Source organism: Drosophila sechellia, chromosome X (genome assembly GCF_004382195.2).
Source record: "Drosophila sechellia strain sech25 chromosome X, ASM438219v1, whole genome shotgun sequence".
NCBI classification, from domain to species: domain Eukaryota; kingdom Metazoa; phylum Arthropoda; class Insecta; order Diptera; family Drosophilidae; genus Drosophila; species Drosophila sechellia.
The window spans coordinates 15,176,921-15,203,426 of NC_045954.1; the positions used below are offsets into that span (position 1 = coordinate 15,176,921).

The 26,506-nt window shown below is 41.8% G+C and overlaps 2 protein-coding genes across 4 annotated transcripts; both read left to right on the forward strand.

Moving 5' to 3' along the window:
* Positions 1-857: 857 nt before the first annotated feature.
* On the forward strand, positions 858-4,940 carry LOC6620354. The gene is made up of 2 exons (XM_002044528.2): positions 858-1,679; positions 1,932-4,940. The coding sequence occupies exons 1-2, from the start codon at positions 945-947 to the stop codon at positions 4,146-4,148; spliced, it is 2,952 nt and encodes a 983-aa protein (XP_002044564.2). The 5' UTR covers positions 858-944; the 3' UTR covers positions 4,149-4,940.
* A 503-nt stretch (positions 4,941-5,443) lies between these two features.
* LOC6620360 (aryl hydrocarbon receptor nuclear translocator homolog) lies at positions 5,444-26,436 on the forward strand. 3 transcript variants are annotated; one of them, XM_032726320.1, is made up of 10 exons: positions 5,444-5,541; positions 13,295-14,036; positions 17,776-18,614; positions 22,245-22,408; positions 22,473-22,827; positions 22,911-23,103; positions 23,250-23,481; positions 23,552-24,343; positions 24,435-24,574; positions 24,705-26,436. In XM_032726320.1, the coding sequence occupies exons 3-10, from the start codon at positions 17,785-17,787 to the stop codon at positions 24,852-24,854; spliced, it is 2,856 nt and encodes a 951-aa protein (XP_032582211.1). In that variant the 5' UTR covers positions 5,444-5,541; positions 13,295-14,036; positions 17,776-17,784; the 3' UTR covers positions 24,855-26,436. The 3 variants fall into 3 exon arrangements, with proteins under 3 accessions (XP_032582211.1, XP_002044568.2, XP_032582212.1); XM_002044532.2 differs by lacking the exon at positions 5,444-5,541 and adding an exon at positions 6,536-7,232; XM_032726321.1 differs by lacking the exon at positions 5,444-5,541 and adding an exon at positions 6,536-6,760 and having other exon boundaries at positions 13,716-14,036.
* The last annotated feature ends 70 nt before the right edge of the window (positions 26,437-26,506 follow it).

Genomic DNA, 26,506 nt, shown 5'->3' on the forward strand with positions numbered 1-26,506 from the left:
TTTCTAAGTTATAAAAGAAGTCAAAACGTGCGCCTTTAAATATCATACAGCTCTGCCTAATTAGTTTCACATAATAGTATAACGAAAATAATTTCAATTTAATGGGTCAACCCAATAATAACAATTTTTTCAGTTCTTTTTACACGTAAACAACGTAAATTCGGTGCTTTTCGTAAAACTTCGTCTTTGGTGCTATTCGCCCATCTATAGAAATATACATATATATATTTATATATATATATATATATATATATATATACATAAAGCTTCGTATCTTAAGTTTTTTTGGGTGGGCGGGAAATCCTTTTAAGTGTTAAATCATGCCCAAAAATTCAAAACCTTTTCGGACCTTCTGAAAACGGTTGTTGACACCGCTGAGAAGTCTACAAAAGTGGAGACGTACCGGAAGCTCTGCTGATATTGCTAATTTAATTTTAGGGCATTTTTCAGTAAAATACAAGTACTATTTAAAGTAAACAAAAACATATGAATATAAATAAATACTATAATGTATATTATGTATAATGTATTATAATGTAAGAGCAACATAAGAGCAACGCTGTAGGTGAGTTATAATATGAATATCAATTTGCTTTCAATTTAGTTAAATAAAAATATATATATTATAATATGAATATCAAAGTGGTTTCAATTTAGTTAACTAAACAACCTTAGCAGATATTAACTGGCTCATAATAGAATGATAATATCGTTTGAGCCAATTAAAATTAAATATTTTAAGTAATTTACAAAGGTTTTAGGCACAGCTGCATTAGTGGAGATTCCAGCCAATTGGTTTGTAACCGCGCTATTTTTTCTATAAGCTGCCAATCGACATTTACCCACCTCTAGGGTATCGCAACATAAACAAAATAAATATTTTCATTGAAGAAGCTATCATTTCTCAGCAATTTGTTGTTTAGCAAAAAAATTAGCCATTTGACATGTCTCTCTTTCCCGCCTACGGTGGTAGCCGGACCCCAGCAGCCAGCAGTGCGAAGAAGACTACGAAACCAGGTGAAGAGGAGCCGGCGACTGGCGGGAATTGGAAAAAAAACGAGAGTTACATCAAAAAACATGTGGATATAGCAACTAAGGAACCCGAATCGGACAGTTCCTCCAGCAGCAATGACTCCGAGGAGGAGGCGGACAAGCGCAAGCAAGACGAGGTTACCAAAACCAAGGAATTACCTCCGGGTAAGCCACTAGAATTCGATGCCACCGATGGGTTTTATGTGGACAAGTTGGGTAACAGCTCCTATAGACACATCACCACCCTGAAAAAACCCGCACGACCACGCTACAAAAGGCGGATAAAACGACTGTCGGATAGAGAATACAATCCCCATGGTTTCTCAAGGGCTAACTCCAAATTTTCCCGGAAGCGTAGTCGCTACGTCAGAGAGAAACTGGTCGATGAACCCGGCGAAGATGAGGTGTCCAGGCTGCAGGAGCAGCTCACACGCACCAAAGTGCTAGTCCAGCAGGATCCCGAGGTGCTGGACCATTGGCTGCAGCTGCACCGTCTGCTCAATCTCAACTTGGACAAGGCCAATCGGCTGGCAGTGGCGGAACAACAGCTATACAACCTGGAAACGGCCCTGGAGCACCATCCGTCCAATCAACAGATTCTGCGGCTCTACACGCACGTAGCCAATGCCACCTATCAGGCCAGCGAGGTAAGCAATGGGTTTATTTCCACAGGGTTTTGTGGAAAGGTCGTTTCTTTGCCAGCGCATATGTTCCAAATAAGTTTAGTTTTTATTTAATTAATTTCTATCATATTCACTGCAATGGTGTCGAAATTGATAGGCAACGAACATCTTTGGTATTTGGGAAAAAGGAATAACACATATTTATTTAATTTTTTAAAACGAATTTATGTAGAAAAGAACATTTTTTATCAATATACACAAAATTCATTTATTCAGGTCGCTCGGCGATTCGAGAAAATGCTGAAGAGAAACCCATTCCAGTACACACTGTGGAGCCATCTAATTATGGTCACCCAAAGCGACATGGCGTGTTGCAACGTGTCCGCTGTGCTCCGGATTTACGAGTACAGCATGCGTCGCATGCATGTGGGACACAACGATGAAATCACCCGAAGATTCCTCATAAAGGAGACAGATGTGATAATGCTAAAACTTTTTCACAATTGCTTACTATTTCTACGCCAATCGGGCCATACTAACTGGATGTTTGCTCTGATTCGTTTGTCTATGGAGTTGAATTTCCCGTACCTGACGTTCGAATGCCTAGGAGCACGTGCAGCAAGAGAACAACCATTGATTGGATTCGAGGAAGTGGTGCTGCGCTCGGGAATGCCGATGCCCGAAATCTGGGCGCGAGTGGAGCAGCTTAGGCAGGCATACTGCTTCCTGCCGTTGAAAGACAGGCGGGCTTCGTCGACTGATGTCTTCAAGGACAAGATGAACGACGAACGATACTTTGGCAGCGACAAACTTGTCCCATATGTACACGCACTCAAGTCGCTGAACAATCGGTTGCACCTGGTGCTCGTTGTTGTTCAACTAATGAAACTGCCCCTGATTCGCAGCGCTTGTTTGGCGGACAAATTGAATCCTTGCATTGAGGACTTCGGCGAGTCGGAGGCCATTGAAATGCTTTTCGCTGCCATGGTAGATAGGTACTCCTATGCAGTGGCCTCGTTGCAATATGAATTTGATGCAGCCATGATCAACTTGGCCAGAGAGATGTCCGTGACTCCCAGCTACATGCCGCACCTTGTGGGCCATAAACTGTATGCGGCTACCGTGAGTAAGATGCTACTCAAATGCGCCGAAATCTTTAAAGGCGATGAGCCCAAGCGACGATTGTTACTGATTCTGTATCTGCGATTCCAAAAACTCCTAATAATGCTGCACAAGTCTATGGGCAAGCTAACGAAAAAGTACTTTACAGCAAAACGCACACGGATCCGCAAACTGATAAATTTGACGGAGAATCGGAATGTTGTTGGTTTCTACACGGAGAAGGCCTTGTGCGAAATTGAGGCTAAGAATTACCGCCTGGCCTTTTCCATAATGGGGAGGATCGTCACAAAAAAATCAGAGGAATCCAGCCACATTAGTTGCGTGGACACAATGCATCTCTATTTAGTCTGTGCAGAATTGCATATACATAAAGGCCGCCAAGCTGAGGCCATCGGCATACTCGTTTCACTGTGTTTGGGAAAACATGTCCCAATAAACCAGACAACTGTCCACTCCAAGAAACAGGTTTTGGAAGGCCTGAGAAACGCAGAGGTAATGGTGCGAGCGGAACTAAATGCCCTCGATACACAGCCAGCTGAGATGACTTTGGAGGAGTACTTCCTGCCCAACAAATTGCTCATCCTCTTGCGCGCTATCTGTTTGATCGAAGTGCTGAATAATCGTCGTCGTAAGGAGGCTAGAAAGTGGCTCAATGACCTGCAGAATGACCAATTTGGTCCCGAGGCCGTCAAGGACAGCGAAAGAAAGCGTTTCATTAGGGAGCAGATCATGGAAATACAGATGCTACATCTGCGATTGTCCTTTTTAGTATTTGGCCAAGTTGAATTCTATACTGGATTCAAAATGATCAAGCTAGATGAACTGCTCGAGAAAGGACTCGAAGAGTTTCCACGAAATATGGTGTTTCTACAGCTGTGGTCCAGCCTAAAAACGATTATGTGGTACAGGCAGCGTAGCCGGCTCATACGCACCAAGGCCGGCGTCGCTTCACTGGTCCACTTGGTCGTTGCGGTTCACAATCGCTTTGGGATCGTAGATGACAACGATAAGTTTTCGAAAGAAGCCACGCGGAAGGCGGTGTGCAATCGTTTGATTAGCATGATCGAGACTTTTCTCCCGACCAATGTAGATCGTTTGGAGGTCGAGGAAGAGCAGTATCGCATACTGCGCAGGAACTCCATCTATTGGCGCTTGTACATGATGTGCCTATCCAAAACGAATGCCTCATTTAAGCGGAGCAAGGACGTCCTTGTAATGGCTATGGACGAGTGTCCCTGGGACAAGTCCCTGCTGATGGAAGGCGCCAGGGTTTTGCCAGTAGAACTAGCTTCGCTACAGGACCTGATGACCGAAAAGGAGATGCGCGTTTTCGCTATGCCCGAGGAAGTGGACGTCTTGCGGGGCCTTTGAGTCGCTTGTTATTCGTTTGTTTTTGAGGTTATTTGCCGTTCGGGCGACTCGATAAGTTTGCATCATAAATATATTTATTCCTCTAAACAATTTAGCTGAAGTTTGCTTCACTGGCGAAATTGCGATAAGCTGTTTGAAGTAATATGCATACATGCATATTTTTCTACATAAATCCTAAATCGCTTATCAGAATTGGCTCACAAAAAATTTCAGAATTAGCGATTTTGCTACTCGAAAATTCGCCGTTTGATTATGTTAAAAAAAATTCCAACACTTTATCGCCCGTTGCTGTGCAAGGAAACCAGAGTCGCATATCGAATGTCGGAGATTAGTCCAACTCCATCTTCTGGCCAATCCGTTCCTCTCCAAATCCAGAATATTCTTGTTTATTATCGCAAGATAACCGAAGAAAACAAAACAGCGCCGAAAGAAGCACTGTGCACCTGAGGTCGCAATTTTAGCACCTGGAGGCTGCGACACGAACTGAATACAACATAATTTCATATTGCTGATATGAAACATATATTGCAAAGAGTTTATTTTTATATTTGCTGAAATTAAACATATATTGCAAATAGTTTATGGTTCTGATAGCTTAAATTTATTAAATCATTTAGAAATGCAAAACAAATTTAAAGTTTTCTACCTTTAAAATTTTTTTTTTCTATGAGTAGTTTTAACAACCAACTTGTTAAATATTGCTACACTTAGATTTAATATGTAAAGCTGTCACATAGGTAGCAGTAAACTTGTTTAGTTCCAATTCATAAAATTTACAAAAAAAAAAAAAAACACATTAAGGATTTGTATTAAATGACATGAATGATATTGACGATTAAATGATTGTTTTATTTTGTATGCGATCTGTTTTGTGTGACCGCAAGTGTGGTGGCTAAGTTGCGTGAGCGCGAGCGAGAAGGCTGTGGCTAAGTGTCGGCTCGTCTCGAATGTTGCGTATGCGCCCTGTCTGACCAGCCACTTAAGACGCCTGTGCGTTACTGTTGCTCTTCGGAAAAGCGTGGAAATCGGGAGAGGAAAAGCTGTGATGGGTAGCAGAGGGGTAGTGGGGGTGAAAAGCTCCGCTCGCCGAAACGCATAGAAAGCTGTCTGAGCGCGAGCGTCCTGGCTGCTGTCCGCACGTCTGTCCGTCCGTTCGTCCGTCCGTCTGTTCGCCTGCTCGTCCGCCCATCCGACGTCTTTGGACCGGGCTTCATCGGTGGCAGTCGGTCGGCATCTGTCCAAGTCCCACGACGCGTTGTCGCTCCGCATCGGCCGTTGCTGCAGTGGAAGCGGCCCGTTTGGCCAAGTGGCGTCTCCGTAGTCCCCTAGTCTCATGGCGGCGGAGTCTCCTCTCGAGGTTTCCCAGGCACTCCAGTCCGTTTCCAGTTCCTAGGTTAGTGCTAGAGCTCGGAATATCTGGCCAGTATCAGGTCAATCCATATATAATAATATATACATATATTTATATATATATATATAAATCGCTATAACAGCCGAGTGTTTTTTGTTCCATTTCGTTTCGATAGCGAGTGTAATTTTTTTGAGAGTGCTCCCCCCGTTCTAAGTCGTGTGTGTGTGTTTCTCTTCCTGTTTGGGTGTGTGTGTGCTGCGATGTCTCTGTGTTGGTGTTGAGCAGAAGCAAGAAGAAGCAGCATTGTGTAAGACGCCAGCGTCAAGTTCATAGACTAAACACCAACACTCTTTTGCGACTCTACTCTAGCAAAGGGAAAAAGCTTTTCAGAGAGAAAACTCAGAAAATGAGAAAACGATAGAGACAGAGACACAGAGCGCAGAGAGTCAATGTGCACTGCTAGAAAATGAGGGAAAATCTATTTGCGAGCACGCAATTCGTGACAGCAACGTAGGCTAAAAGCTTTGCATACTTTTAAGCATCTTTACCAAACTCAAGATGTTATATAGGTTATCTATATACTATCAAGATAATATCTAAAATTCAAATAATACTATAATGATTACATATAATTGTAATCAAAATATTTGATAGCTTATAATTACACATTATTCTATTTGGAGATTGTTATGAACAGGAGATTCAAGTGATTGTGCTTATTATTTTTTCTTTCGTGCAGAACTCTAGCTTTCAGCAACGTTTTTTTTTCCGGTGTACTGGGTGAGCATGAACTCGCCGAGGGTTTCCCGGCCGGAAACCGTAGTCAAGGTCTCGCCAGCTTTGCAACGCAGGTTGTTGCTGCGCTCTCGCTCGCACCAGCTGCTGGTGGGTGTTCGGCCAACCGTCATCTCTGTCGCACCGCCGTCGTTGGCGAGCGAAGCTTTTATTGTATATTTCATCTTTCGCGCTCTTTTCCCTGCCATCTCTAATTCTTTGGGGCAGCGGCACCTAGAGCGGGAGCGGGAGAGGAGCGTGAGTGGAGCGTTAGCTTTCCGGGCAGCTGATTCGCGCTCGGCTCGGCTCTCCGCTGCCGCTGCCGCCGTCGCTGCTCCGCTCGTCGTCTGGCTGATTAGTTTAGTTTGTGATTTCAATATATGTAATTAATTTTTGTTTCTGTAGCGGTACGGACGGACGCGTCGCGACGTTCGCTTGGTCCGCTTGGTGTTCGTTCGGTTCGCTTGGAGCTTGGAGTTCGAATTCGGTTCGCCAGCCGTCGCTGTTTCGTATTTATTATTATTTTTTATTTTTTTTTATGAGCATATTCGTATTTCGCATTTGTATCTGAATGTTTCTTTGGCTCTGCGTACGTGTGTGAGCGATTGTGCGAGTTTCCTTCTCTTTCAACTTGCCTTTTTCGTGGTCGCCGCCGCTGCTAAAATGCAAAGAACACGCTCGAGCAACGTAAATGGCGCCGCGCTAACGAATGGAATTGGAATATCAAACAGTGCCCCCCAGATCCCCACATAAAAGTTGGAAAAAAAAATAATAAAAAACAAAACGAGGAATTAAAACCGAAATACAACAGGCAACAAACAAACTTCGTTTCGACAACCCCCCGCCTTTTTTTGTTTGCGTGTGTGTGTTTTGTGCCAGTGCTTGTGCTTTAGTGTTAAAAAAAAAAAGTTCGAAACAACAAACCAAAAACGCGCACGAGAGGAAATACTATCAAGAAGGTAGATTGCGGTGACCTTAAATCATATAGTAATTATAGGGCTATCTTCCAGTTTCACAGTTTCAACAACCAAACGTTGGTGTATGAAAAACTCCAATTATCCTATTATACGACTAGTATGTATATTCATAAGCTCAATGGGAGATTTCTTGCCAAAGCGAGGTTTTCGTACTTAAAAACCGCTGTTGGTGTGTTGTTGAACAAGCTTGAACAAGTATTTTTTTTGTGCTCTGCGTTGGTGCATTGGAGTGTAGATAGAGTTTCAACAACCGACCAACCACCGAGCGCGAAATTAATATTGTTGGAACGTTCGAGCTTAGCAGCTGATGGTGAACCGTTGTTGGTGTATTGTTGATTTCGCCGCATTAGATGCTGTTGATAGGGGTACTTTTGCGGTCCTGTTTCATTTCCGTTTTAGTTCACTGATTTCGATGTTTTCTTGAGCAGAGAGTTGGTTTTATATGGTGTAGCCTGCGAGTACGAGCATATGTGCTGATATCAGCGGCGCGTGCGCGCATTTTTGCGCGATCGAAACCCGAGAACGATTCAGTTTTTTGTTGACTTGGGAAAAGTTTCGATTTACGAAAAACATTCCCACTGTCTGTGTTTGTCATCCTCCGAAAATCTGCTTAGCCAACATTAACGTGTTTGCCCAGCCACAAACACATACAAATGCATACGAAAAAACTATCACATTCTCATCGACACAATCAATGAGGCAAGACAAATAAAATTAACATATTAATGAATTTCCAGTTTCTTTTTTCGACTTATTTAATTTTTAAAAAGAAAAGAAAAACAAAACAAGCGAGAAGAACTCGGAGTCTCTCTCGACTTCGGCATACCCAAAAAGCACGAAAGCGGGAAGTGTGAACATGGCCAAAATTCCAGATCTGCGCTTTAATGGGTGTGCGGAGATCAGCGGATTCCAATGAATATAGATGTTATATGGCGGAGCACTTTATGATGTGTTCTTAGCCTCCCTTGAACTTGTGGCCAGCATGGAAAGAGTGCGATGGAACTGAGCTTTGGATGATAATAGCAATAAAAGTAAATATAAATAGCGCAGCATAGCATCAGACATTTCTTGGCAGCAGTTTTTCAATGATTTACCAGTTCCGAGTTCCAATCAATAAAGGTGTTTTTTTTTTTTTTTGGTATTTTTATTTTTTTTTTTTTTTTTGCTATTCGGTTTGGTTTTTTCTTTCCAATTTTTGTTTTTTGTTCGGCTGCTTTGCTGCTGCTCTCAAGGTTTTCTGTTTGCTGTTGCCGATGGTGATGGTGATAATGATGATGTTTATGATTTTTGTGTGGATGTTTTTCATTTTTATTATTTTCTCTGTTACTTTTTGGCTTTTGTTTTGTTTTATGTTTGATAATTAATTTCTACGTCGCATGCTGATGTTGGCAATTCAAGTGAATTGAAAGAGGGGAAACTGTTAAAAATACAAGTGTACAAATCTCAAGGCAGTTTATAAATATTTTTTAAAAATCCATAGGCAGCTTCTAAATTATAGCCAAAGCATTAGTTATCTAAAAAAAAACCATATAATTTGGAATGTCTGTTTCATTTTTAAGGACAATAAAATATGCAGTCAATTTCCGTAGGATTTTTCTTTGTTTTATATTTTTTTCAAGTTCGTATATGTAAACATATTTATATTTTTTTTTCTAACTTGTTGTTCTTGTCGCCCTCATCAAATTTTTTGCTGACGTCGCGTCTAAGAGCGATCGCTTTGGCTGAGCGGCGAGCGATGAGCGTTGAGCGGGCCAAGCGGTATAGAGAGTCAAAAGCTCGTCGCTAAAATGTGGATAGGGGGGCCTGGGAGGGGGGGGGGGGGGGGGGTGCAGAGGGGCCAGGCGGTATTTTGTGGAGGGGCCAAGACGCTCGAAAGCTGCGGGAAAAGGAAAGCCGAACCTGTACTGAAAGCGGACCTAAGCAGCGGCAATTGATAACCTAACCTAGACAATAAAAACGACCGCCAACCGCTGGCGACCTCAAGAAATGACATCCACTACTTGAATAAGTTGCCATTTTAAGTTAAATATTTAATTTTCAATTAAATGTGTCAGATTCTGTGGCAGTCAAGCATAATTCAAGGCATAGAAAGTTAGCCGAGAGAAATGGAATGCCAAAATGCTCTGCAAATTTGAATGTGCGAGCTAATGGTACTACTTTTTTTTCGCCACAATTTGTACAATCGGAAAAACTACATAGTATGGGGAAATATTTGAAAAATGCTCGCGTATATTTCGAATTTCTTTCGAATAAAACACAATGTAAGCTATCATAAATTAAGGGCAATCAAATCGAGCCGCAAAGAATGTGGACTGCCAAAACACAAGTTTATCGATAAATCGAATCTTAATTGGAGGCGAATCTTGCATGCCTGATTGGATCGCATATAGCCGAGATAGCTTGACGCCATCTTAGGCAGCTATGCTAATTAAATCGATTTGACTTAGATTAGCCACGCCAGCAGCGGTTCACATGGCGTATGTGCAATAAACGCGGCTCAACATAACGCATACGCCGTGTGGCCAGGCAAATTATCCAGCAATTTCATGTATCTCACCTCCTTAATAGTTTGCCTACCTCAAAGTGTCTGTAGGTCAAACTAGTTCTATTTCTTCAGCAGATTAGCAATACAAATATACTAATCAGCTTGAAAGCTCTAGTTACTATAAATTCTTTTTTTCCCCCCTCCATTTCAACTCGTCTTATTGGCCCCGTGATTTTGTAACTGTATTAACTGATATGATTGTCGATCATCTCTGTGCGCCAATAGCTATAGTTTCTCCCATATTACCAATGTTATGGAATGTTATGCAAAGTGCACTCGCAAATCTTTGTAGAACGTGCTTGAACGGCCACGTTCTTCCCGCCCTCTCTGGCTCTTTCTTCCCGCCCAGCTTGTTCTCCGCAATAGCTCTTTTCTTCTCCGCTCGCTCTCGTTCTTTAGCTGCTACCTTGCTCCCTTGCTCCCATTCTCCCCCCATCGAGTGTTCAGCTATTTTTGGTTTTTGCGACAACTTTTTGCCAGCCACCACCTGATGTCGACGTCAGCTTTGGGCCAGGTCGAAACAGCAGCGTCTCGCTTGCTTGATTGTTGCTGTATAAAGCGGCTTTTGTAATTAGCCCTGCGAGGACTTTTTTTTACATATTTTCAATTCAAATTTGCACGTTGAATCAATACTAAGATGCTAGCTAAAAAACTTAGTATCAATTTCTATATATTTATTATATTTAAAAATTTCCGCTTGAAGAGTAAAAACGCTTTAAATAGTAAGTTACCACTTCCTGCCATCAACTTTCCACAAAAATATGTGTCTGTGGTTCCTAAGCAAATTGGCAAAGACGTTTTATATTTTGTGCAACCGCATAGCTTAGAAGAGGTGTCAAGTTCAAGGAAATGTATAAACCGACACCATCTGTGTAACATCAAAGGGGCTGCCAAGGCATATCGCCTATAAGTCAACCACCCCAACCACAATTCCAAACCAATCCCCGCCCCACTCCAAAGAAAACCCGTTCGGCACTGGCAAAATGATCCACTCTAATGATCTATTAGCAGGCATTTTTGCTATTTTTTTTTTTTTGCTCTATTTATAAATGATTTCCATACAATGGCGCGCAGCGAGACGTATACGTAATATTGCGTATACGCCCCGCGGTTCAAACCCAATCTAAAGCGCTCCATTCGATGTAACTTTAACTATTGCAAATGTAAACAAACCGAAAGTGTGGAAGGGGGATTGAGGTATTGGGGTTCTGGGAAGGGGGGGATACGTCAAAGCAAATTATATAATTTATTTATTTTGTTACCGCTGAGCGAATACTCTCTTCACTCGGTGTGTCGTTTGCTTTGGGTTCTCTCGCGCTTCTCCTCCGATTATCCCCTGCAAATCCCCTGTAGTCGCAAAGTTCGTTGTCGTTGTCTGGCAAATAGCTTTTCGCCTTTTTCTCGCCCATTTCTGACGTTCTCATTCTTCTTTGCTTATTTTTCTGCTTTATTTTGACGGAGCACTTGAATTTATTTTTGTTTTATTCTTTCTCATCTACGTCGCCCCGCCGTAATACAAACACAAAAATGGGCAAGTGCAAAAAATAAAAAATATAACAAAAAAATAAAAATTATAAAAGGCGTTGAGCGTTGCTTTGTGCTGTTTTTGTACCCCTCTTTCTGCAATTACGACCCGCTGGCGGGTGATTGACCCAGGCCCCAAAACTCGGACCCCAGTTCCAGAACCATACAGACCAGATACAGATACAGATACAGATACAGCTACAGCTACAGCTATAGCTACAGATACAGATACTGCTCCAGGACCGGAGCCACTGCAGCTTTACGATGGTTGGTTGGGTGGTTCGAGGTGCTGTGCTTTTTGGGGTGGTGCGTGTGTCAACCACACAGCACAAACAAAAAGCCCAGGAAAAAAAAATGTTTGCAAAGATTTTCTGCGTGCCTGCGATGTCCCTGAAAAGCGAGTGGAGCTTACATTAGGAAAAACTAGAAAGCGAAAGGCATTGAAAAGGGTTTACATGTGTACACAAAGCGGATTTAGGGGATCTTTTCCAACACTTATTCTTAAAATGGGATGTATCAAAAAAAAAAAAAAAAAAAAATATGGATAATTGATGTAAAGGAAACATTTTTGGACTATATTGTTTTAGCAAATATTTCCTATTACTTTGCACCGAATCTTGAAAATCCAGTACCTCCTGTGTTCACTGTAGCAAACCCACACGCACGCACACTCCCACACACACATATACGCAGTGGGAACCTCTATCTACTTGTGTGTGTGTGCACACGCCCAACTACGTACAACGCCCCCCGCAGGGGGATTCCTAATGCCGCAGGATTCAGTTGTCCTTGATTCACACAGACAAACGCAAACACACACGCACACACAGAAATAGCAATATAAGTGCGTGCCTGCGCCTGTCTGTGTGAGCTTTTGGGGAAAAGTTGGGGACACTCGTAAAGAAGTTTATCTTCTTATATATATATTTGATTTAGACTGCCAAGCAACACTTGAAATGAATGCGCACAAAATAAATACATATATTGTATACATACTCTGTTTGAGGAATTAAAGATGAAACTGGAAGATAAGAGGCGGGCATAGACTATAGAACTAGACCAGATGCCATTTAAGGGATAGTTTGGTAAAGAAAGAAAAAAGAATTAGCTGCTTGAATGATTCCGAGATAGAACGTTGAGTAATTCAAATGGGTTATTGATTATCAGATGCAAAAGATCCCTAGAGAAACGGGGTTTACCTACTCCCATTTCATAAACACATAAATAAATGGTAGCCTTAATTGCAAAAGCTAACAAATTGCATTGTTATTCTAGACTTTTCTTGACTTCACATTCCAGTTCTCGAATTCGCGCACTCCATAAAACGCTTATAAACATGTACGATTGTACGATGAGCAAAGAAACTAGAGATACAAGTTGGAATAGCAATCAATCGAGTTGCTCAGGATAATAAATTAAGGCGGCGCATCGAAATGTGTCGAGTTCAGCAAAAAAAAAAATAAAATAAAGAAAGCAATTGAAGTGAAATATGTATCAGCAATGATGGTTCAACTTGGGTTCAATAATTCCTTTAATTTGCGACTGGTGGTGCTAACTTTTGTTTTGTTGGATTTAACCGGTTTATTTCACAAAACAGCCACAAAGTCAACGAGATAACAAAAAGCTAAAAACAAAAGGAACTTAAGAAGCATTTAGCGGCAGCTGCAGAAAAACAAAGCAACAGGTGACAGCACAGAACAGATAAACAATGATATTAACATTTTTTGTGTCCGTTCGTCAGCTAGTGGGAAATAAAAGTTTTAATTATAATTTAGGTATTCATTTAATTAAGAAACAAAATTCCAAATTAAGTTTAAGATACACTCTTGGGTCTTAACTAAGTATCTTAAATGAAATGCCTTTCAAAAGATAATACCAACTGTTTGCATAGTTCTTTTTGTGAATAAGCCAAAATGAATATAATTTCAAATGTGCCCGTTTTTAAACTCTTCTCTTTCTTTTCGACTCTTTTTAGCAACAACAAATAAACACTTGCTGGAAGCTGAATGGCTAAGCAACAACTCAAATTAAAGCTACAACAAAGTGAAACAAAATACCTCCAGCTGTACAAATATTGATTGATATTGAACAAGTTAAAAAGAAACAAATGTACAAATTTAAAGCAAAAGAATGGGGAAATTAAAACAAAAAGCAGTCGGAGATGACTAACTAATGAATATGTAAACTAAACTTCTTTTCCCCAACTTGTCCAACTGAAATCCGACAAAAAATACTAAGTGTGTTTCAAAAATGTTTGAACAACTACCATAGAAAATACCGTTAGGTAGCGGTAGTGTAACTGTTACACCGTAAAAATACCAAGTGAATTTAATTAGGTGCAAGAAAATACTGAAATCTAGTTACTGGTTGTTAATATTTTCGTTTTTTATTCAAAGAATAACAAAGGTACAAAGAATTACGAAGAAATATTAAAGAAACATAAATAACCGAGAAGATAATAAAGCGAATTGCAACTGCAGGACAGCAACAACAACAAAGCAAAACAAAGTAATACAAAATATATAATTCACCAATATTACACCAACAACAAGCAGACAGAGCGAGACGGATAGAGGCGTAAACAAACCGCACGAGCGAGTGCGAGCGAGAGGGCGTGCGTGAGAGCTTGCCGAAAGAGCGCAAGAAAGAGAGAAAGGGGGCGAGAGAAAGAGAGAGCGAAAGCTTCATGCAGAAAAACAAGAAACAGCGCAAAACATGTAAGTGAAATTGATTTTTTGCCCTCTCCCTTTATTCGAATGATTGTATTGTTGTTATTGATATGGCCAGCATTAGATGTAAATATTTCATGATTGATTTATGGGGCCCCAGAGAAAAGAAAGCTTACGCTGCTGATCGGTGGCAACCCTGGATACGTTGTAATGGTCTTGCTTTAAGATACTTAAATTGTAGTACTTGCAAAAGATTCATCATTTTATATTATTAAGATTACGGTAAGCAGCAATCATTATAATTAGTTGGGAAAATCTTCTATTTATTAAGCAGAAAGATGGCAACCATTTATAAGCAATGATAAATAGTACTATGAAGAAATTAATGGATTAATTCTACATGGCTGTGATAATCTCAACTGACTATCACTTACATAGGTGGCAACCCTAAAGATATTTACTATTATTGTTTTCATGTTAATTTTGCCTAAAAGCTGGAAACTCCCTATTTCTAACCTATCATCTAAGCCAAGCAATCTCATCTAAGAATACTAGAAAATCACCGTCCAAAGTTGTTGACTTGTCCAACTCACTCGTTACGGGAATCACTTGCATTATCCTTATCGAGTGAATAAAAGTTGGCTATCGTTACTAGCTGCTCGCCAGAACCCATTCATCAGATGATGGGCAATGCAACAATGTTTGATTACAATGGTGATTAGAGGGGATTACGAACTAGGTTACATGATAACAACTTCTGAAGGTCATCTATTTTGGTAGAATTGTAACTCGTTCCAAACACAAAGGGTAAACAATTACCGCAAGCAAGGTCTAAAAACTAGATCTTTAGTTTGAAATCTATTTTCAGGTTCCCCAAATGTTGGAATCTTATAAATATATTGGGTATATGGCATATCCATTTCATAGAACCAAACCACAGTTGTAACAGTCAAAACTTGACCTCCAACACTTTCGCGTTCTAATCAGCCGGGCGATATCTCTACTTATGGCCATAACACCACCAGCAATGCTAGAAAAACTCAACAAAGGCGACGGGTTCAACAACAATTGGTGGGTGTTTGGCCATGGTCGTGGAATTTGTTGTTGGAATCGAGCAATCGAGAGGAGCAAACAAGCGACTTCGGTCGGCGGCTTATCAAAAGCAATATCCATGTTTAATATCTGTACGATGATTATAATTGCCCTGCGCTCACACGAGTCTGTATTTGTATGTATGTATAAATGTGCTCATGGCACACGAATATACCCAAAATTTATATGGCCAATTGCAATGGCAATTTTTTTGGGCTAACCCATTTGCGAACTTTATCGATTTGCGGGCCATAGAGTTTTGAAGGCGTGTCGTGTGCCACTTTACAATTGTCGAAATAGTTCCTCAAGATAAGAGCAATTAGGGCGATTTTTTCGCATGATAGCCAATCTGAAATCAGGGGCTTTATTGTCATTCATGATTTTGTTTGAAACATTGTAAATCAACTTGAAAAAGGGCTGATTAGTTTTCCAACACGTATCTTGATCTATTCTCGTATGCAATTACTCTAATGATAGGGTTTCGAAAATACTTGCAAATAGTTGGGCAGTAAAAACTCGAAAAGTGCTAGAGAGTAATTTGCCTAAATATATGATTCGAAACCTAGATCTTCAAATAAATCATAAGTTAAGAACTTTTAAGCAATTGTATTAGTTTGAGCACCTTAAATTGTTTGATTTTCATCACATTGCGTATACGCCCCGTTGCACCGCGTTGCAACCCAAGAACTACACCATATATTCAGTGCTGTTAATATAGAGAAGTAAATCCACCCACTTGTTGTATCTACCCATCACCAATGCGTTGCGTATACGCCCCATTGCACCGACAGATTCAGCCACGCAAAGCGGCAAAGGGGCAGCCACCCGCTGTGGCACAAACGCCGTCTGTCGATTTTGGCAGCAATTGACATGTCTACCCTCGTTGTCTTTATGACCGCTGTTTTACCCGCCACTCGAGAACAATTGCAAAACAAATTTGGAATGGCGGAAAAGGAAAAAAAAAAATGTGCAACAGCAAAATAAACTAATAAAGAAAAGAAGCGCAATTATTACGGCAATCGACGATGATAACAACTGGCAAAAGAAATGCCTGGATTGCATATTACTTAGTTGTCGAGTGGCTGTTGACTTCCTTGTTGACCATGTAGTCTTATTTCGTAATTTATCACCCTTTTTTAATTGTCATATGGCCATTTCCAGTCTATTTTCGCTAGGTAAAGAGTTTTGATAGCAGGCTAGAAAGTTAATTACAAGCCAAGCAGTACTATAAATTATAAATTATAAATTATAAATAGTTGCTTACTTACGGGTATATATCATCAAATATTTAAGAGCATACATATCGTCATTTCTTACTGTGTACTCGTACAATAAATTTAACTATATCTTTATTTGTTTATGTCATATCTCTTTCAATATCGAAATTCCTGCGAACAAATACATAAGTGACATGAATTCGTTTTTAATTAAGCCATTAATTATAAGCGATATTTCCTAGAAAACTATGATGAACAAAATTGAAAAGTGATACTAAGCTTGATATCTTAAAACAAGATTTAAATTAATAATAAAATATACTAAAATGTATATATAAATATCAAATTGAATGAATTGAATGAATGAATGAATTGAATGCGATTGTTCAAGAATTGCTCCATTTTATTAAATTAAATAGATTAAATTATTTTGTATAAGCGTAGATTCTTCAAGAATTACGCACCTTTTCCCACAGCAATGATAGTTTTTTTTTATATATATGTGAATGGAAAGCTTCAATTGTCCACAAGGGAAAACAAATAAACAGCCAGCTCGAAGGCAAAAAAATACAGAATTTATGACCAGAATTCCCCGCAATACCCTCGACCGACAAATGCGATTGTCATGTGAATCAGAGAGGCAAGAAAATAATACATAGTAAATATAGTTCAAAGATCTGCCCTGAATAGATGGTTATATTCTTGTGTGTGATCTGAGCAGGTCCATGTTTGTACATATATATAGTAGTGTTTTGAATTATTTATAGGCGACACTTGGATAGGATTCGCATATAAATAACTTGGACTTCTTTGACTTTTGCTTGTGTCATTCAACCAAAAAAAAAAAGAAAAGTGAATCCCTTCCCTACGCCGCCACCCATGACTTTTCAAAAATCGTTTTTTTTTTTGGTTTTGAGCGTTTTACGAGTTCGATCATAAAAAAATCGCAGGAACGTCGAGTTCCAATTGCGCTCATTTCCTTGGTCACTATTTGAATTCGTTGGCAGCTATTTTTAGTTTTTTGAAAATACAACAAAATAATAATTTGCGAACGGCATTGGACAATAAAACACAAAGTTCGGTCCTTAAGTGCACTGTAAAAAAGTATAGTACTAAAATAGATTCATTACATAATACGTAATTTGGAAAGAAACTATTATTTTTTTTTTTAATTATTATTTATTAAGTGAAGAATCCGTACATCATAATATTGTATCTTAACATCACAGGGTGACACTATTTTTATTATTATTAGTTTTAGTTTTTAGAACGAGATTATATACCTGTAAGTATACATTTTTCAATTTTTTTGGGTTGCCATTTTTCCATCAGTGCAGCCACCATTAAATGGGAAAATAATCTATTGGGCAATTAGAGTTTAGTGGGGGCCTAGAATTGTTATCAGCCGTCAATGATGCAATGATCTCCTCAGCCGATCGCTCACAGAACCCGTCCACTTCTCTGTTTTTTTTTTCCAGCTGGAGAACATGGAGGGTGCCAGTCGCAGCAGGAACTCCTCCTCGAGCCACTGTCAAGGTCGCGACCAGGACATTGAGGATCTCAAGCAAGACATTCCCTACTTTGACGAACCGCCGGCGCTCGATGCCGATCTGCTTGTGCTGGGCAAGAGAGAATGCCAGCTGGACGAGCTGGCCTGGGATCGCGATGCGGATGTGGATGCGGATGCGCCGCTAGAGACGGCACCCGCCGTCGATCTCGAGGAAGACAACTATCCGGATGAGAACGAGAGCTCGGTGCTGGGCAGTGACTATGCGCCCAGTGGGAGTGGCAGTGGTGCGAACAGCTTCTACCAATCGCCGACGCCCTCTGCCACCGGATCTGGTTGCGATCTGATGCTCCGACCGCCATCGAATTCCATGTACCCTTTAAATTACCGATCGTCGGGTAGTCCAATGCCTGTGGCACCAGGAGTGGCCAACTCACGAGGTCTGCATCCGTATGCACATTCCCCGGCGCATGGCAATCCACCTGGCTTCTATCCGAATATGTGGTATCCGAATGCACCGTACGGATCGGCAGGAGCGGCAGGATCCGCCGGAGGAGCCGTGTCCGGTGGCAGGTACATGGGCTATGGACCGGGCGGAGTGCCAGGAGGAGCCAGTTCGGGTGCGGGTGCGGGTCCTGGAGCAATGCAAGCGGCGTACCCCGGACATTCGGCCCACATGCATGCGCTGCATCATGAATATCTGCAGCCACATCCGCACGCACACCACCCGCAGCATCCGCATCATTCACCACATCCGCACCACCCGCATCCGCACGAGACCATGATGGAGATGTTTCAGCTCTCGAATAGGTGAGTCCCATTGATCTTTTATTGCATCTGGGAGTTTCTCAAGTTGCATTTGCATAGAATATTCGAGTTTGTAGGGTATTCATTTCCTTTTCAGTTAGCCAGATACTCATTATAAATATGAAACTGAAAGCTTTAAGATGTGAAAACGGAATATTTCAGTCCGCCAATTGGAATGATTGCTTTGTTATCCAAAACCTGGGGCATGTACTAGTTCAAGGCGCACGCATTTCGTGTGCACCCCCTTTTCGAGGCGAGGATCCCACCCACCGCGCTAATGGGGGGCAGCATCCACCCGTGGCCCCTCGACGGGTGGTCGGGTGGCCAATTTGGCATTATTCAGAAGCACCCACTCCGAGCTTCCAGCTTCCAGCTGAGTGGCTGGCCTGATTGAAGATTGCTCCCCACCCAATTAGGCGTCATCTTGTGGCACTTGCGGCACTTGCTTCACTTGTGGCACCAACTAAGCACCCCAAACCACCAAAAACCACTTGATTAGGAGGCCATGGGCGCTGCTAATATATTTTTATCAACATTTCGTTTGGTTTATTTTCGTCAACGAGACGACTGGACAGGCGGGCAGGCATTCATTTGGCACTCGCCGCAGTTCCTAATTCAGCGAAATCGCCATTCATCCGAGCTGCAGGAGAGCTGCACAAGTCCACCCACCCTTTGGTGGTTCGCTACGCTAACCGCCCATTTTGATTGACAGACCATAAACAGAACACTGTGCACTCGTTTCCTTATTCACTTGGCCATATGTGTTTGCATATGTTGCCGTTGCTGTACCGTTACTCTCGAACTTATAATCCGATGCGTTTCGATACGTCATTAGCGCGGCTTCAAGGTCGCTACGACTGCATCCGTCGGTTCAGAGGGGGAGGACGGGGGGGGGGGGGGGGGGGCTTCGGTAGTTGCTTCGGTAGGCGGGTGTGTTGGGTGTTGGGCGGTGCCGGCAGTTATCGATACGCGCGCACTTACATTGTAAGCGCAGCAAACAAACAGAAAGCGCGAACGAGACAGACTGCGGAAGCGAAGGAGAAGCCAGCGATGCACTGGCAAAAAATGAGGCACATTGCTGCTGAAATGTCAAATAATATCCCAAAAATATTATTATTTCACGCCGTTAATCAGTTCAAACATAATAGTTACATTCAATACATTTTTATCAAACATATCGTTCCTATGCTATAATCGATATAATCGAAAAATAGTATGTCGATACACGTATTTATTCAAATTTTTAAATATTTACAAAAATTTGAAATGTAGCTGCTTCGGAGTTCAAACTGAAAGCAAATAAGTAAATTGCTCATACGCAGTGTGGTCCGAATGAAGTTGTATTGGTTGCACTTGAACCAAAAGCTCAGTTCGAGCCTAAGAATCTATATTTAAATTTATTTGCAATCAATAAGTGCCTGTGTGAAGATTTTACAAGTGTAGTTCGATTCCCCATTCAGCGGCGAATGCAACAAGTTGAGTAGTTGGTAAACAAACAATCGCACACTCACGGATAACAAGCATACACACTCAGCCGGCGAATGTGTACAAATACACGAGTGTGTGTGTGTGTGTGTGCGTGTGTGTGGGGGGGAAGGGGAAATGGCACTTGGAAATGGCTAAAAAGTAGACAGCTCGAGGGGCCAAAGCCAACAGTCGTTGGCCACTTGGCCAACAATTGCACAGACAACAATTTGACATCAAGTGCAAGGGTGCAGTGCACTGTGCTAACTCAATCAAGGCCAGCAAATCGCTGCATCGGCAATTGGCAATCGCAATGGCAATCGTCTGAACGTTTCGAATACCCTGGAACATGAATTTTCCTGAAATAGAGCATTGCACCAGTGGCATAAGCAAAATGGCAGGATATAAAAAAAAAATAACACACATAGTTCGTAGTTTGTAATTAACAATATTAAAGTGCTTTTGGTCCAATTAATTTTCGTTTATGGAACTTTTAATGGCTTGTTTTTATTATTGGTCGTTTTCGAGTCCATTTTGAATGCTAAATGAATAAGGCTTTATTTGTAAATTTAAGAAATAATGTTTTCTTGTTTTCTCTTTTTAGTTGGTTTTGTTGGTAGTTTTTGTTGGTTTTAGTTGGTAGTTGGTTGTATTTGTTTAATTGGCCGTTGCGCACTTTCCCGGTGCCTAGGATGGCTATATTTTGTTATTCCTATTCCTATTTTTCTTCATTCTTGTTGTTTTTTGTTTTTTGTGCAACTGTTTGCATTGCTTTTGCCAATGCAATTGCCATTGCAATTGCAATTGCTCCTGCACTTCGTTTTGCACTCGCCAATGTGTGTGTGTGTGTATTTTGCGAACTTGTTTTGCAATTGCGTTTTAAAATAAATTACATATGGTGGTTGGGGGTTGGGGGTTGGTTGTGCGCCGGTGGGAGTGAAGTGGGGCATTTGGTCGGGATGGGGCTAAAACAACATTGTGGCAGCGGACAGCGGTAGCCAATCGGATGCGGCGATCTCACATTTCCGTATAAATTACTCATGAACTCGGCCGAAAGCGGATGCAATGGGGCGCACAGAAAATAATTAGCCCGAAAAAGTTCATTAGCTTAATATCCATTTGCAATGGCTTTTAAACAGACGAACTGTAATTCAATTAGTTACCAAAAAGAATATTAAAACTTATTAACAATTTACAATTAAATTTTGGTAAAGAAAGGAGTTTTCCATTGCACCACCCAATTTTTTGCAGTGTATTGCCTTATGAAATCGCAAGACTGGCGCCAAGCGAAACGAACCAAAGCCTCACCAAACAGAACGTGATCATTGCACTCGAATCCCCGTTCCGAATCGCCCCCTCCCCGAATCGCCACCCATGCAAAACTGATAATTATTGACAGACGGACAGTTGCAAGGGGGTGCGGGGGGAGGGGTTCTATTTTGTTGTCATAGTCTAGCCGGGGCACTATGTAATACTTGCGACTGCGTAACAGCCAAACAAATATGCCCAGTCATCGCAGATGTACATAGTTATGTACGTATGTACGAATAAATGAGTACATGCGATTATACGGACAACTTACGGACAAACGATGCCGGTCAGCTTTTGAGAGTCTGCAGATTATTACGGTACATACGTAATGTAGGCAGTGATGTTTCATTCGATTGCGAACTGTTATGCAACCAGAAATCTCCATAAAGCTGTCCAAAAGTATGCAGTGCCAATAATTCACAGCAGCATTTCCTTTTTAACGGACAACCCATCATCACTTATATTGTTTACAACAGCGTACATTGTGTATTATTTACATATCAGCGAGCAGTCGCACATCCATTGCGCATTTTTATTATCCACATTAATCTGACATTTTAGTCTAAGCATCATCGCTCAAAAATGTTCAACAATAACAAATGCATACTTATTTTAAACTGATGCCGCAAGTGTAAATTACTTCAGCTCTTTATTAAAATTATTACGATTTCATTTGGCATTTTTAAGCAAAGCTCTTAATACAATTTTGACCTTATTCGCGAATGCCGGGAGTTCCCTAACCCTAAAAGTGTATCATATCATAATGAAATGCCAGTTCTTAAAAGGTTTTGAACATGCTTTTACATGCGAAAAAGCAAGCAATTAATAAATAAATACTTCATTTTTTATTTATTTTAGTGGTCGGGAGGCGCGAAACCGAGCGGAAAAGAACCGGCGGGACAAACTGAACGGATCCATCCAGGAACTATCCACAATGGTGCCCCACGTGGCGGAGTCGCCACGTCGAGTGGACAAAACAGCCGTTCTGCGCTTCGCCGCCCATGCATTGCGATTGAAGCATGGTAAGATATATCTCGAATATCTCCAAATGCATATATATATATATCCATATACAAACTCCTTCAGCCTTTGGCAACAGTCTGATGCAGCAGCGACCACAGATCACGGACACCCTGATGGACATGCTGGACAGCTTCTTTCTCACACTCACCTGCCATGGCCACATACTGCTGATCTCGGCCAGCATTGAGCAGCATCTGGGCCACTGTCAGTCGGATCTGTATGGTCAGAGCATAATGCAGATCACACATCCCGAGGACCAGAACATGCTCAAGCAGCAGCTGATACCCACCGAGCTGGAGAACCTCTTCGACGCCCATGGCGATTCGGATGCGGAAGGTGAGCCCCGCCAGCGGAGCAAAGCCGAGGAGGACGCCATCGATCGCAAGTTGCGCGAGGATAGACGCAGTTTTCGCGTGAGGTTGGTCCAAAATCGAATCATAGCTTATCTTATCAACCTAGTCTTTATATGCTATGATTGTATATTAACATTTTCTTATGCAGATTGGCTCGTGCGGGTCCCAGATCAGAGCCCACCGCCTACGAAGTGATCAAGATCGATGGCTGCTTTCGGCGTAGTGACGAAGCACCGCGCGGCATACGCTCCAATCATTTCAGCTCCAATCTGCAGTTAATCAGGCGGACACGCGGTCGTGACGATGTCATTCCACTGCACACCATTAGCGGCAATGATATCGTAAGTGGATCCTTGAATCATTGATATAAGATCTTTTGGAATGGTGTCCTATCGTATGCTGCAAGTACTATCGTACTGAGACCAGTTACCTTTCGACATCTTCGCAAGCTGAGACCACCACAATCCTTAATCCCTGATTCGTTTAGATTCTGACTGGCTGCGCCCGGATCATCCGTCCGCCGAAGATCGCCAGTCGGCTGATCGATGCCAACACACTGGAGTACAAAACCCGCCACCTGATCGACGGCAGGATCATCGACTGCGACCAGAGGATTGGAATCGTGGCCGGCTACATGACGGATGAGGTGCGCAATCTCAGTCCCTTTACCTTTATGCACAACGACGATGTGCGCTGGGTGATCGTGGCCCTGCGTCAAAGTGAGTGTTCCTGACATAGTCCACCATATCGTATGTATTCCAATTCCCCCATCCATTCGGCATCTTGCAGTGTACGACTGCAATAGTTCTTATGGCGAGTCCACTTACCGGCTGTTCACTCGCAACGGGAACATCATCTACCTGCAATCCAAGGGCTATCTGGAGATCGACAAGGAGACGAACAAGGTGCACTCCTTTGTCTGCGTGAACACGCTGCTGGGCGAGGAGGAGGGCAAGCGGCGGGTGCAGGAGATGAAGAAGAAGTTCTCGGTGATCATCAACACACAGATACCGCAGTCGACCGTCGATGTGCCCGCCTCCGAGCATCCGGCTCTGCTGGAGAAGGCCGTGCTGCGGCTCATCCAGAATCTGCAGAAGTCTGGCGAGAATGGTGGCCACGATGACGGCGACGAGGGCGATGATGCGCAGGATGACGACGACGACGATGAGGATGATGATGACGATCAGGACGATGGCGGGCGCAGCATGTCCGAATTCGGTGATCCCTATGGCAGTTATCACGGCCGATCGCATCATGGTTCCTCCGCTCTATCCTCTCACGGGCATGGTAGCGCCAAAACACCACCCCTGGCACTGGTTCCGCCGGAAACGTCCTCCGTCAAGTCGGCGATTACGAAGAGCATCAGTGTGGTCAACGTTACGGCGGCCAAGCATCTGCGTGGTGTCCACGCATCGGCGGCAGTCAAATCGCCCAGCTCCTTGGGCAGCTGCACCTGCAGTGATTCCCATTCGCCCTGCGACTTCTGCCAGGTTGCACCCACGTCCAATCTGAAGAGGGGCAGCACCGCTCTGGCGGAAAACGAGGAGAAGCTGTCCAAGCGGCGCTTTATACCCAGCACTGGTGAGTTGGAATTGATTTAGTAACTTCATTTACTATTGCTGGATATTTTTCGAATGTTTAAGTATTCAAATATTGAACTATTTGCCGGCAGAAATCGAACATGTGCTGCACACATCTCTGGACCAAATCGGGCGCAATCTTACCCAGCAGCTCAATGTGGCCAGGAATTTGCGGGAACAGAGCCAGCGATACGAGCTGCCCCATGCCAATCAGCGATTCGATGAGATCATGGTAAGCTATAGGCATTCAACTACAGCGAGAATCTTGAAATGCAATTACAAGCAAATGAAATATAGGAGAGGGATTGGAAATCACACAGTTTGTGATTGAAGTTGACCGTATTTTCGTGACCCTTTTGCAGCAGGAGCACCAGAAACAGAGTGAACTGTATGTGAACATCAAGAACGAGTACGAGGTGCAGCTGCAGCACAAGGCCAGCACCCGGAAGTCAACGGATTCGGATCGGAATCAGGAGCAGCAGCCGCCGCTTCAGGAGGACGACCAGGACTAGAGAGATGGAGAGCGCCCGATCGGGTCTCGACTGAAGGGTTTCATCGATGTGATATGTAACTACTGTCCTGGCAGCCAGCTCAAGTCCCAACACACAAAGTGTCCCTAATTCGTACCAACCAATAGAACCAATAATTCAGGGTTAGTTCTCGTTCGGTCAACTGATGGGTAACTGCTGCGGAACAGTTTAGATACAGATACAGATACGGATAGATAACCTTTAACCCCAACCTATGAGTGAGCCTGAGACAAGCATACTTTAGATACCCCGCCCACATGCACACACTCACATATATACATATATAAGTATATATATAAATTTATATATATATGTACATATATACACTGTTTGTTCAGTTTGTTGTTTTTAACTTCCTGTCCCACGTAGAAGGACTTTTACATGCATGTAGAACTAGTTACCGTTAACGTTACCGTTTCCGTTTCCGATTTCGTTTAGAATGTTAGACCCTTATTTAGTAGTTTAATCCAATCACAGCTGATTCTTTTGAACACAACTTGTTATTTGCTGATCCCAATTTTCCAAAACAAAAATATGGTAGAACAAATATTAATAGAAAAGAGTCACGTCAATTTGCATCGAAAGCGGAAACGGCAACAAACACCCACAAAGGATGAAGATAAAGATATAAGTAAAGCTTAGCGTAAATGGGAGGATTTAAACAATTATTATGCTAAATGAAATATACTATTAAAAACCTATGTACCATACGTTGTGCGTAATGCCCAAACTAAACGTGATAAAAGACTGTTACCAACTACATACACACATACATAATACCGAGATGGAAACACCCGTAAATCTAGAACTAAAACCTAAACTTAAATCGGCATAGTTTCGCATGAAAAGGAAATATATATACATACATACATATATAACAATTATATTCATACGCGCACTAAGAGGAGGCGTGGCATAGTTTAATTACATTTACCGTACGAAAACTTTTTATAGATGTTTAATGTTGTTATGGTTAAGATAAATCCGGACGAATCGATGGATTTTGGCCAAGCACGGTGCACTGCATATATGTAGCAAGTGAGCCAAGTACAATTTACACAAATGTATACATAATTAGATGCATATATGGTTCGATGTAAACTAATAAATCGATGTAAAAGCGTAAAAACGGAAGTTAAGAAACCACACACACACACAAACACACACACACCACCCACAAAAACCAGAAAAAGCTGAGGCGACAAAAATATGAGAACTCTGTTAAATGTTTGTTATGCATTTGTTTTTTTTTTAATCTAAATTAATATTAAACTAATGTATTAGTGAATAAACTTGTGTACCTACATACAAAACAATGATAAAGCAGTTATGGCGGTGGTTTTATTTGTTTATATTCTAAACTAATAATTGCAGGAGCTGTACGAATGTAATATATTACATCGATGCCAGAACGTTAATGAATTTCTTTAAATGTTGTATATTTTATTTTTAGCATTAATTTTTTTTTTTTTCGTTGAACGTTTGGCGCTGCATTTACCACAATTTAAGCTAATAGTGCGGAAATCAATTTGTATGATGTGAAATAAATTAAAAGTCTAATATATATTAGCGTCTATTAGAAAGTTATTCTAGATTTCAAATTGTTTCAGTACCCAGACTATCGATAGTGTGCG